This window comes from Panulirus ornatus, chromosome 73, assembly GCF_036320965.1.
Source record: "Panulirus ornatus isolate Po-2019 chromosome 73, ASM3632096v1, whole genome shotgun sequence".
Lineage (NCBI taxonomy): Eukaryota > Metazoa > Arthropoda > Malacostraca > Decapoda > Palinuridae > Panulirus > Panulirus ornatus.
In genome coordinates, this window is record NC_092296.1 from 4,004,278 (window position 1) to 4,016,902 (window position 12,625).

Below are 12,625 nucleotides of genomic sequence, written 5' to 3' on the forward strand. Positions count from 1 at the left end.
GCTGCTGGGGTGACGTGATGTGGGAATGAGCTCACGTGATGTGGGGTTGAAGTAATAGTAATTGGGGTTGGACTCGGGTGATGAAAGACTGAGCTGAAACTATGGGGAACTGGGGTGACGTGTTGAGAGATGGGGCTTACTGCTTGATGGGTCGATGGGGTGACATGATGGGGGACTGGGGTCAAGAAATGGGAGATTGGGGTGACTTGATGGGAACCTAAGCCAAAGTGGTTGGCTAAGGAGCTGCCGTGATGGGTTACTGGGCTAACGAGTGGATTAGGCGTTACCTGATGGGCGACTGGACGCGCCAGCTGATGCAGGGTCGGACTGACATGATGGGGAGCCGGGGTGACATGACTGGGGATGGGACTCTCCAGCTGATGCGGTACTGGACTGACATGATGGGAAGCTGGGGTGACGGAGTGTGGGGTTGAGCTGACGTGGTGAGGAACAGGAGTCGCCGAGTGATGTGAGGTGACATGACTGGGGATCTTGGGGATGTGAGGGGAGGCTGGAGTGACGTGACTGGGGATATTGTGGGGGACTGGAGTGACGTGATTGGGGATCGCAGGGATATTATGATGGGAGGCTGGGGTGACATGATTCTTGGGAATTGGAGTGACGTGATTGGGGATCCCAGGGATATGATGGGATATTGGAGTGACGGGGTTCTTAGGAACTGAACTGACATGATTGGGGATCCCAGGGATATGATGGGATACTGGAGTGACGTGGTTCTTGGGACGTAATCCGACATGAGTGGGAGGAGGGGCGTTGGTAGTAGCCTGGATCGGGAGCGCAGCGAAGGTCCCTGGATGGGACGAGATTGCGTTGGACAGAATACCCGGCTGACGCCCGCTCTCGATGTCCTTTTGCGGGAGGAAGAGCGCCAGGTCGGTGTGTGGCTTCCCGGAGGCGAAGTCGACGCTGACGGTGGGCGGGTGGTGTTGGCTGTGCCGCTGAGGGAGGCCTGAGGAGGACTGGAAGTTGGGGAGGGGCTGGACTGGGAGGATCGCCTGAGGCTGGACCGGTTCGTGTGGCTGGTGTACGGGGCTACCGTGAGGGCGGACCACGTCGCGGACCAAGGGAGTGTGAGGCTCGGGAGGGAGTGGGTGTACCAGCGGTGCTGGGTGTTGAGGCGCGGTGGTCGGCAGCGGTGAGTGGAGGGGATGAACCTGGTGAGGGAAGCCTTGTTGTTGACGTGCTGGTGCAAGGTGTGGCTGGACTGGGATCCGGACGGGATGCTGCACAAGGCCAGAGCGGTGCGCGTCCGGGTTGGAGTGCGGCTCGACCAGCGTCGGCTGCGGCGCAACGGGGTCGGGTCGCGGCCGGACGAGGAGCGGATGCGTCAGCGGGACGGCGCCGGCACCTGCCGGAGGAGGGGTGGTGTGGGAGGACCTCGTGCGTCAGCGGGTCGATCGGCGTCGGCTGCGGATGCACGGGGTTCGGGCGCGGGTGCCGCACGCCAGCCGCAGGATGGACGGTGCCCACGAGTGGGTGCGTGGGATGCACCGGGGGTTGAGGGGTCTTACGGCGGGCTAGGGCTGCCGTGGGGGTCGCTGCTGCCGCTGGGGGGGATGTCGTGGCGTGGTCGCCGTGCTTGGTCGCCACCCCCTCGTACGTGACGACGGCCTTGTATCCGTTCTCATCGGCCGTGTAGGTGACCACCTGGGTCCGGCCGTCGGGTAGGGCCACACGGTACTGACCCGAGGTGGAGCCGTCGTCCTGCGACTGCTTGTGGGCGAAGTTGTTCCCCGTCTTGCGGTCGTGGACGCCGTAGGAGAACAGGTAGCCGGTCGTGGTCACCTGTAGGAAGACGAGGACAAAACGCTCGGGCTTAAAGGAGACACAAGGAAGTTCGGCTAACTTCGGGAGAGAGAGAGAGAGAGAGAGAGAGAGAGAGAGAGAGAGAGAGAGAGGAATATAAAACGTAAATATGAGGGGGATGTAGGTCTTAGAAAAAGTACTTGTAAGCGAACATCTTCGTGAAGGCTCTCACTTTAAAGTCTCGGTGATAATAACAATTGTATTTTCTCCTCCAAGGTCACTCACCTCCCGAACCGGATCAGTGGTACCCATAGCTGAGACTCCAGCCAGAAGACACAGTACCAACACCGCCTGGAAAGGTAAGAGACCAGAGTTCAGTCATTATCGTATTATTATTATCATTGTGTAATCGTAACTTTTGCAACTTCGAGGCTGCGCTTCAAGCGAGAGCAGGGTAAGGTGGATTCCTTTAGTACGAGAAGGTAAATGATTCTGTTTTCATGATTCCCAATTTGACAAGAAAGATCACTATTAGGTCAGATCAGGGAACATAACGTAGGGTCAAGGGTTGCTGAAATATAGTGGAGTATCCCATCAATGTATAGTCGTTTACTATCATTAATAGAAGGACGGTCTAGGGCATACTAAAGTAACCTGTGGCAAGACTTATGCTAACCAAAAACATCCTTTTACAGGAATGCCTTGCAGTAGAGGTTTGCAGAAAATGGTACGTTTCACTTCCACTACTATGAAAAGAATTCTCACATATCCTTCCCATGAGGTAAGTGGTTTTCGCTGTGAATTTAAAGTGCAACACGGTAGAATTTGTAGTAATACCAATATGTATTGGTCTCATGTACTTCATTTACTTTGTAGTTTGCAGTAGTTGTCTTGATTGTAATGCCTTCAAACTTTTCTGTTCGGATGTTCAGCATGTTTATGAATTAATGTAATAGATATATTTCAAACGTAGATCGTCAATAAGCAATTGATTGATGTACTGAAAAGTAATTCACGTCTTTGCAAAGTAACTAAGGAACATCCCATTGTGTTGTGTATGTAGTGAGCTTTAAACAGGTGATTTTAACTGAAACTACTGCTGGGAGTATGATAAGCGTGTGATGTGGAATGGATGATGTCATTGATAATAGATGAAATTGGAGATAATGATTTGTAAATTCATATAGACGAAACCCTAGTTTTTATCGTGTTGAATTATCAGCAATGGTAAAAATGGGTATAATGTAAATTCGTTTAGTTTACCCTGCTATTCTTAGGTTTTCTACAATGTTAATGAATAAAGAAAACTGAAACATTTTATCGTATACTCTTCCTTATGGGATGAATTATTTGACGACGGGTCGTCACTATTATGGTATCCCCGGCCAAGCTTAATGACTCGTGGTATCGAACAAGTGGGTGAAACACGTCGTCTAACATTTCTGCCAGTATTCATGAGGGCAGTAGGAGGTCATCCTAGTCCAAAAAAAGACGTATATACGATGGGGACCATCCTACACAAGGACTTGGCTCCACAAACCCCAAAGATATAAAAGATGGGGTTTAACTTTCCTATAATTGATAAAGCGATCACAGAATAAACCCCTGCACGCGTGTGCGACACTCAGCCCACTGCCAATCCCAGCTCTTCATCCTGTCCCTGGGGCTGATCGAATGAGTACTTAGGCTGATATATATATATATATATATATATATATATATATATATATATATATATATATATATATATATATATATATATCGTTGAATTACGCAAGTGATGAAGTGATTGGACGGAATATACGACCGTGTTGCAGTGTGTTGCGATATGCTTGGAGGGCGAAGATAAGTGAATCTAGGGAGATTGCGTGAGGCACGAACCCACCCACGCATAGCTAGGAGGTGAAATCCGACACATGTCCATGGCTTCCCCATGCACTGCACTGCACACTGTCAGCTTTATTATATATATATATATTTAGTATTCCCGTGAGTCCACGGGGAAACGAAGCGCGATAAGATCCTAAGTGCACTTTCGTGTAATAATAACATTATCAGGGGAGATACAAGAAAGAAATTGATATACAACTGTTATATTTCTTTCTTGTATCTTCCCTGATCATGTGATCATTACACGAAAGTGCACTTAGGAACTTATCGTGTTTCATTTCCCCGTAGACTCATAGGAATATATATATATATATATATATATATATATATATATATATATATATATATATATATATATATATATATATATATATATATATCATGCATGAATAAGGTCACGTTAACTTTCTAGTGACTGTTCTGTAGTGTCATTATGGACGTTATCACGCAAGGTGTATGACTGTGACTGAATTAAAAAAAAAAAGTCCGTGGTCGTTGATGTTGTGGTGGGATGAAGCTGAGCATTAAAAACGACGCTGGTGTGGCATCCTCCATCGTGTGTTATCTTTAAACGTTTCCATCTTGGTACAGAACACATGGAAGGCTCAAGGAGTTATTTTAAACATTTCCATCTTGGTACAGAGCACATGGAAGACTGGAGAAGTTATTTTAAACGTTTCCATTTTGGTACAGAACACATGGAAGGCTGGAGAAGTTATTTCAAACGTTTCCATCTTGGTACAGAACACATGGAAGGCAGTAAAAGTTGTTTTAAACGTCCTTTTTTTCTTTTTCAAATATAAGTTAATGTTCATCATACCCTACGGCCGTTTTTAGTCATTATTCCTCAGTATATCATCTTTGTGGTAGAGAGATATGATGGCCAGTATGAGGAACGCGCTTCGGGCGGCGTTTATAAAAACGAAAACAAACGTGTCCATATGTCCGCGTTTGATGCAGACGATACTTGGACGTCGTACAGGAGCGAGGGAGGCGTGTGTTCACACGTTGTCGTAATCTCCCGCGTCTTGCCTCACCTCCAGTGTAGTTACGATATGGTCCGATGCCCTACGCTTCTCATGCGACGTCGGGTTTCGCTGAGGTGATGTTTACGGGTCTGCGTTTTCTGTGCGTTGCTGAGCCGCCTTCCGAGGGGAGAGGGGATAACCACTCCAGTTTTCTCTCTCGCGTTACAGAAATGCACAATACACACCACACACTGTGTATATAACCGAGGGTGAACCAGTTTGAAAAAAAAAACAGCTTTTTGCTGTACGTAAGAAACAGTTTCTTTCGATATCACTAATCACCACTTCTCTTGTGTGTATATTTGGGTTTAATCCTTCGCCAATCACTGAACTCCTCGGCGGTAAGACGCCCCTTAACCTCGAGGCCTCGTTGACCAGGATGGAGCCGTCAACACACTAGCACTGGTGGTATACCTGGGGTGTCATGGCTGGCCTGCGTGCTGCCAGCGGGCCTGCTGTGACACGACTGACGGGGAGGCGCCTGTGGGAGCGACGTCTTATATGCGTCGGGTTCCAGCGTCCCTCTGGCGGCGCTTGGGGTCACCTCCCTCCTGTCGCTCTGCTCCCAGCAGTAGCCATCATGGCTTTGACCACCACCACTCCTTATTCGTTATCATTTTTGAATCGTCTTTTCATATACTCTGCTTTCGTGATCTCACCTGTAATTACCTCAGGGTATAGGTGATTTATTTTTGAAGTCGTTAACGAGCTCTGTGCCTCGTTCCTAACGCGTAAATGATTATGAAATTGAGTCGAAGTGATTGCGAGGTTGTTTTTATGAGGTGCCGGGACACCGCGAGATGAGGTCACACCTCAGCTTGACCTGGGGTTATGTTGTGTCCTCACCCCACAACACCGAGATATGTCACCGTGTTGTGTGGTCAGCCCACAGCACCTAAGTAGGGGGTACGAAGATCCAAGAAATGTCGTGTGGGAGACTGAGGAGGTTTTCCATACTCGTTGACCTGCAACACCTGTTGTTGACCTGTGTTGCCAGCCATAATCGGCCCGACAGGTCAGGTCGCCCCGTGACCTCTGCGTTCTCAAGGTCACCGTTGGTTACGTAACACATGTGGTCAACATTCATTCAAGCTGTGACGCTCCCATGCCTCCTGTCTGGTGGCACACCCAATCCCGTTTTTCTTTTTATTACGTTTTCCTTTTTTTTTAGTACGTGTACGTCGTTTCCCGCGTTAGCAAGGTAGCGCCAGGAAGAGACGGAGAAAAGTGGCCACATTTGCTTACAGCCGTACTTCAAGTGTGTAGTTATTTCATATGTGTATTGATTTTTTCTTTTACCATTGTGTTTTTACAGATTCGTTTTTAGTTTATTCTTTCACACACACACACACACACACACACACACACATACACACACACACACACACACACACACACACACACAAGTCGTCACCCCTCCCATATATATATATATATATATATATATATATATATATATATATATATATATATATATATATATATATTTCATGCAAATCGTTCCCTTGAGAATCCTTGAGACAAAGCCCCTCCCCCCGCCCATTTTTTTTCTCTTTTTTTTCTAAGATTTTAAAAAGTCTTGTTTTCTGGACAACAGAAACTGGGTCACGGCGACCCAGCTTTAACGAGGTGTCGGATCCTTGTCTCGTAATGTTACGATCAATACGTGGCAGCTCTGGGGTCGTACCTCACACTGTTGTGTATCCCCCTCACCTCACCTCACCTCACCCCACACAGCCCCAGCAGTCTCCACACACACTTGGGGTACAGACTGGCCATTTTTACGGTGCCTTAGGGTATTTTTAGCCCCAGAGTCTCTCTCTCTCTCTCTCTCTCTCTCTCTCTCTCTCTCTCTCTCTCTCTCTCTCTCTCTCTCTCTCTCTCTATATATATATATATATATATATATATATATATATATATATATATATATATATATATATATTAAGCATTTTTTCATCGACCAAGGCCGAGGGGAGGATGAAGAGGTGGGTGAACTGTGGACAGAGTTAACACTGCCCAGGAGCGTGATTTTACCCTGATGGTGGAAGATTTCTTAATAACGAGTCTCGATGACCTCGTAGACAGCGAGGGTAACACCCTCAGGTATGACCTGACCTGGCCCTCTGACCTGACTTGGCCTTCTGACCTGACCTGGCCCTCTGACCTGACCTGGCCCTCTGACCTGACCTAGCCCTCTGACCTGACCTAGCCCTCTGACCAGACTTGGCCTGCTGACGTGACCTGGCCTTCTGACCTGACCTGGTTTTAGTGGGAGTCACGTTACAGACCAGGCCATCATGCTTAATTGGTCACACCGTATGCGCTTAAGGTGTTCGAACCTTTGTGCTCGGGTAATCATTGCGTTAGGCAGTTCACAGGACCCAACTCGTACCCAGTGACCCACATAAAGTTACAGGAGACGGAAGAGGGGGGGGGGGGGGGAGTTGGTTGAGGGGGAGGGAGGTGGCTAGACGTACTGGAAAGGGTGGGGGACGGCAGGGGACCTGGGGTTGCCAGGTGCACGACGCGGAACAGAGAGTCCAGCACGGACAGGTGGCACGTATATACAATCATGGTATAGACCCCGACATTTTTGTATGATTTTGCGTCCTTATAGAGTCAGTGTGGTCCGTCTCGCTCTGAGAGTGAGTGTGGTCCGTCACTCTCAGAGTGAGTGTGGTCCGTCGCTCTGAGAGTGAGTGTGGTCCGTCGCTCTGAGAGTGAGTGTGGTCCGTCGCTCTGAGAGTGAGTGTGGTCCGTCGCTCTGAGAGTGAGTGTGGTCCGTCGCTCTCAGAGTGAGTGTGGTCCGTCTCACACACACACACACCACACCAGGTCCTCGTCACGGGCCGTCTAGGGCGGCGCCCTTGTGTTCTCCTATTAGACAACGCTGACGTAAGAGGGAGGGGGGAGGTCGCATATATTACAGTGCTACGTTAAGTGGTGGGGTGGGTCGGCTTTTTACGCTCCTACTTACGAGGCGTCGATATATATATATATATATATATATATATATATATATATATATATATATATATATATATATATATATATATATATATGGGCTTAAATGGACTTTGTGAAAGCTCTGAAAGGATGTTAAAAGTAAAGAAAACATGAGGAATGTTGAATGTTGGACGATGTTATTTGGAATTCGTATTATCTTTTTTTTCTTATCACCAACGATTTTCATGAGTCGATCTGTTTTGTTGGTCTCGTTCCGATAGACACCGGACGATGGACGCAGTTGCGTCACATGCGTCACAGGTCAGCCTGCATGAAGGCCGCTGCGTCACACGCCGTCAACCCACCTGCTGGAACTGATGACGTCCAGTGGGTCAAGCCTTGTGCAGGGGGGAAGGGTGGGTGGGTCGAGCAGCTCACCCATCCCCCCACCCTGCCGCTCATGCTGGTGGGTCAGTCATAGAGAGAGAGGGGGGGGGGGGTAACAGCCCACCCCCAGCTGCTCGTGGTGGGTGAGTCTGTGGACCTCGGGAACAACATAACAGTGGGAGTGTCCTTAACCCACTGCCGAACGACGAATGACGAGCAATTAGCCTTCGTCGAAGGAGACGTATGGATCCCGCAGCTTGAGGAGGAGGCGGAAGAAGACCTCTCCCCGCTGGCTGCCAGGGGGCGCGCCCGAAGCGGGGGTGGTGGCCCATCGTGCGTCAGGAGCCGAGGCGAACGCCTAAGGGGATGAGGGAGAGAGAGAGAGAGAGAGAGAGAGAGAGGACCCTCTAGGAGCCGCTGTCGAAGTGTGTTTCACAAGGCGTGTGGCGTCGAGCCGCCCGCCCCGTCGTCAACCCGCCCCACGTCTCTTCTGTCAAGGAGAGTGGGAGGTTGTGTGGAGTGTCGGTGCGGACGCGGTGGCTGGAGATGAAGGTGGTCTGGTAGCGGCTGATCTGAGGGGCCCGGGGGCGGCCACCACCACGCTGGGCGGAGGGCCTGGCCTCCAGTCACGTGAGGTTGAGAGTCGAAGACGCCAGGCGTCGCAGGATGGAAGATAACCTCGGGTGATGACGGGCGAAGATGGTCATACACGCTCGCAGGACACCTCGCCCTGCACGAGACGCGGGTCATCACACCACACGCGCCACGGGGCACGGGTCATCACACCACACGCGCCACGGGGCACGGGTCATCACACCACACGCGCCACGGGGCACGGGTCATCACCTCCCACCTCCTACGTCAGCGTAAACACCACCTTCATCGCTCTTCAGTGGGGCGCGCGAAGGGTGGGTTGTGTTGGTGTCTCTCCTGCAGGAGAGTCGCGCCCGGCGGAGCCGCCCTCACCACGCTCCGATGACCAGGGGCTTCGGTCGGGCTTTGAGGAGACGCCGCACAGCGGTTGATGAAGACGACGCACCCACACGATGGATGTTGATGTACCGCCGGGTGAGCACGTACGGTCGCATGTTGCTGACGACTTCAGTTTGGAGAAGACACACACACACACACAATCTCATTTCAGGACGCTTCTGATGCCCACTGATGATTATAATTACATCGTCAGGAGTGAGCACAGATAGAGTGAGGATCAGGGTGTATTATACCAGCCCGATGATAAAACTGGGTAACACAAGAGGAACATAAAAAGCCAGTTCTTACATTAGGGTGATACCGAGAGGTCTTCGTGTATTGATATTTAGGTAAGTATCGTATTTCTTTTTTCTTTATAGTATTTTCCAGCTTTATGTGGGTGTATGATGTTCTCATGATAGCGCAGATGATGCGGTCTGGAGATGAGGACTCCTACACCCCGAGCCACTGGTGGGCAACTGTATGAGACTCTCATCCATTTTATCTTCGTTTTCTATGAGAATATGATCGTGTTAGAGAAAACCAATTCGTCATTCATTTTAGCAATAACTACTATATTATATCCAGTCCATCCTTATCGTCCAGAGTTCTTTCTCTTTTTTGTATATACTTATCACGGGGACTCTGACCTCCCATCTTTGGCAAACCATCACGTTGCCTTCTCCTTTGGTCTACTTATTTCCCTCCATCATCAGGTTTCTATTTATCTCCCGCCATCGCGACCGTTCCTTTCTTGTTGCACATAGTTCCGACCGTTGTCTCGTTCTCTGGGAGAGCCCAGCACGGCAAGACGAGACCTGTCCAAAGACGGGATCTATCCTTTGCCAGGTAGGATGTCTCGTCTTACGTAGGATTTTTTTTTTTTATATCTGTAGAAACTCCTTTTTCGATTTATATTTTTTACTTGTATCAGATGTAATTATTCTTGGTACTCAGAGTAACATGCTCATCATTTCGTCGATGTGTGTAATGCGTATCCATGATATTATTATACACGTTAAATGCAAGGGGTTTACTTAAGATGAGTTTTACACACTTGATAGTTTATTTCGTATAAAAATACATCTATGCATAAATAACTTTATGAGTTTACCATTAACAGAAGGAACAGAGAACGAGGCCAGGTGAGGATATTCCTCAGAGGCCCAGCCCTCTGTTCTTAACGCTACCTTGCTAACGCGGGAAATGGCGAATAGTTTGAAAGAAAGAAATATATATTTGTACAGAACGGAGAGAAAGTTGTACACTTCTAAACTTCCTATCTGATGTCTTACAAACCATGTCACCTTTGTTGTAGTCACAATCTATAGCATCCTTAGTGGCGTCCCCCCAAGGTCAAATGTGTCCTGAGGTGGGAGGTTTGTGTGTGTTTAATAAGGCAGGAGGTGGTATGGCGTGTACGTGGGTTGTGGGAGGAAGAAGATACCTCCTCCCTGCCGTGGTGGTGGGTGGACTGGGCGTCGCCTGGGGTTGTGGAAGGGGTAGTGTGGGTGGAGGTCGCTGTGGAGTGGCGGGGGGAGTCCAGGCTGGTGTACGAGAGTGGAGTGAGGCCTGGTGTACAGGGGTTTGTGAGGGGCTGGAGTGGGAGGAGGGGTTGCCTCTGAGGGGGTCGAGGTTGTCTTATGAGGAACCGGTGTTTTATGAGGTGCTCCACCCGCCTTATGAGGTAAGGGGGTTGCCTCTACTGGGTCCACGGGTTCGTCTTCAACGTACAAAGGCTCGTATGGAGGTGGGACGTGCACCCGCGGGAATGGGGTAAACGGATGCCCACCATGCGGGTGGCGGGGTGGATAACGCGCAGCCCTGCCGCTGTAGGACACGACGGGGTGGTATCCGGTGTCGTCCGCCGTGTACTGGACCCTCTGGAGCCGGCCGTCCGGGAGTCGAACGCTGTACCGGCCCCGGATCAGAGGGTGGCTGCCCCGGTGGCCGAAGTGGATGAAGTCGTTGCCGCTGTGTTCGGCCGCCCGGGCCAGCTCGTCCAGGGTAGCAGGATCCTGTGGGGGGAGAGGGAGGTTATATGACCACACACACACACACACACACACACGGGTCTCACGGGTGTATAAACCACCCTCCCCGTACTGTACAAGTAACAGCCACACGGACCATACGTTACGAGGAGAGCCACACGGACCATACGTTACGAGGAGAGCCACACGGACCATACGTTACGAGGAGAGCCACACGGACCATACGTTACGAGGAGGGCCACACGGACCATACGTTACGAGGAGAGCCACACGGACCATACGTTACGAGGAGAGCCACACGGACCATACGTTACGAGGAGAGCCACACGGACCATACGTTACCAGTGGTCTGACCTGGTGGTGCTGGGGTGGGGAAGCCAGTGTTGCCAGGACGCCTCCCACGACCAGGGCGCACGCCGTCCGGACCTGCGGGAGGAAGGAGGGTGCGGTCAGGTGGGGGAGGGGGCGTCAAGAACGCACTCTCTCTCTCTCTCTCTCTCTCTCTCTCTCTCTCTCTCTCTCTCTCTCTCTCTCTCTCTCTCTCTCTCTTCTTATGAGTCCACGGGGGAAATGAAACACGTGAAGTTCCCAAGTGCACTTTCGTGTAATGATCACATTATCATCTGGGAAGACACAAGAAAGAAATATAACAGTCACTTGTTTGTTTACCAAATGGCGTCCTAGCTACGTCTCTCCGTTGTATGTAGAGAGAGAGAGAGAGAGAGAGAGAGAGAGAGAGAGAGAGAGAGAGAGAGAGAGAGAGAGAGAATCCATACTCTCTCTCTCTCTCTCTCTCTCTCTCTCTCTCTCTCTATCATTTATTAAACTGCTTGCGTGTAGTAGAATTAGATATCATCTTATCTAATAGAATTTGGTATTATCTTGCCATAGTGTTAACCCTACAGTCACCCAGAGCATTTATTTACCACTTATAACTTCCCCTTCCCCCTCCAAAATGAACACACATTGTGAAAGTAAACCAAAATTGCTGAAATTAAGATCAGTATTAGTAGATAGAATTTCAGTATCATTTTGTTAAGTATTTTTTTACGATTAGATCTGTGATATTCATGAAGCTGAAGCGATCATAGCATATCAGAATTTCAGACCAGTTTATTTGCCATGGTACAGATAACGTCACTAGATGTGTTGTGTTCACGAGGAGTCTGTCCCATATCCATACTATGGAATAGACTGAATCGACCTCCCCCATGCACTTATCTCTTCCACTTGCGTTGTTTTTTTTTTCTTTTTTTTTTCTTGGTCTATGTGCCATCTTGCATTTCTGTCTTTACATTTCCTGTTTTTTAACCGGTGTTCCATCCTACGTTCCTGTTGTTCACTTCCTGTTCCACCTGTGTTCTATCCTGCGTTCCTTTCGTTCAGTTCCTGTTCCACCTGTGTTCCGTCTTGCGTTTCTGTACTTCAGTTCCTGTTCCACCTACGTTATCTCCCACACTGAGCCAGCTGGATCCGTCTCATCTTCCATAAAAAGAAGCACTTTCTTCCCGTTCCACTCTCGCACCTGTTGCCTCCGGCTTGTACCCTCCGGCCTCCTCCCCTTCCCCCTCCTCCTCCTCCTTGCTGGTCTTAAGTGTACCTGTCGTGTCATGGTGGCTGGGGAGGCGACGGGTCCAC

General features: G+C 49.6%; 2 protein-coding genes across 2 annotated transcripts in view; one reads left to right on the forward strand and one right to left on the reverse strand.

Moving 5' to 3' along the window:
* The window catches only part of LOC139748241 (uncharacterized), a 78,667-nt gene that overhangs the window by 5,055 nt on the left and 60,987 nt on the right, over window positions 1-12,625 (forward strand). Inside the window, exons 2-3 of the mRNA XM_071661121.1 lie at window positions 2,044-2,126; window positions 2,463-2,548. The gene's annotated coding sequence lies outside the window, so the exon portion shown is untranslated. The remainder of the gene's footprint in view (window positions 1-2,043; window positions 2,127-2,462; window positions 2,549-12,625) is intronic.
* On the reverse strand, window positions 922-5,146 carry LOC139748244 (uncharacterized). The gene is made up of 3 exons (XM_071661132.1): window positions 5,100-5,146; window positions 2,053-2,118; window positions 922-1,806 (listed from the first exon to the last, which is right to left on the reverse strand). Exons 1-3 carry the CDS (start codon window positions 5,109-5,111, stop codon window positions 1,054-1,056), a joined length of 831 nt encoding a protein of 276 aa, XP_071517233.1. The 5' UTR covers window positions 5,112-5,146; the 3' UTR covers window positions 922-1,053.

Excerpts from the sequence above, each read along its gene's own strand:
- LOC139748244 (XM_071661132.1), bottom strand. Across the intron at positions 1,807-2,052 it reads CCACTGATCCGGTTCGGGAG|GTGACCACGACCGGCTACCT; the intron begins GTGAGTGACCTT and ends GTCTTCCTACAG.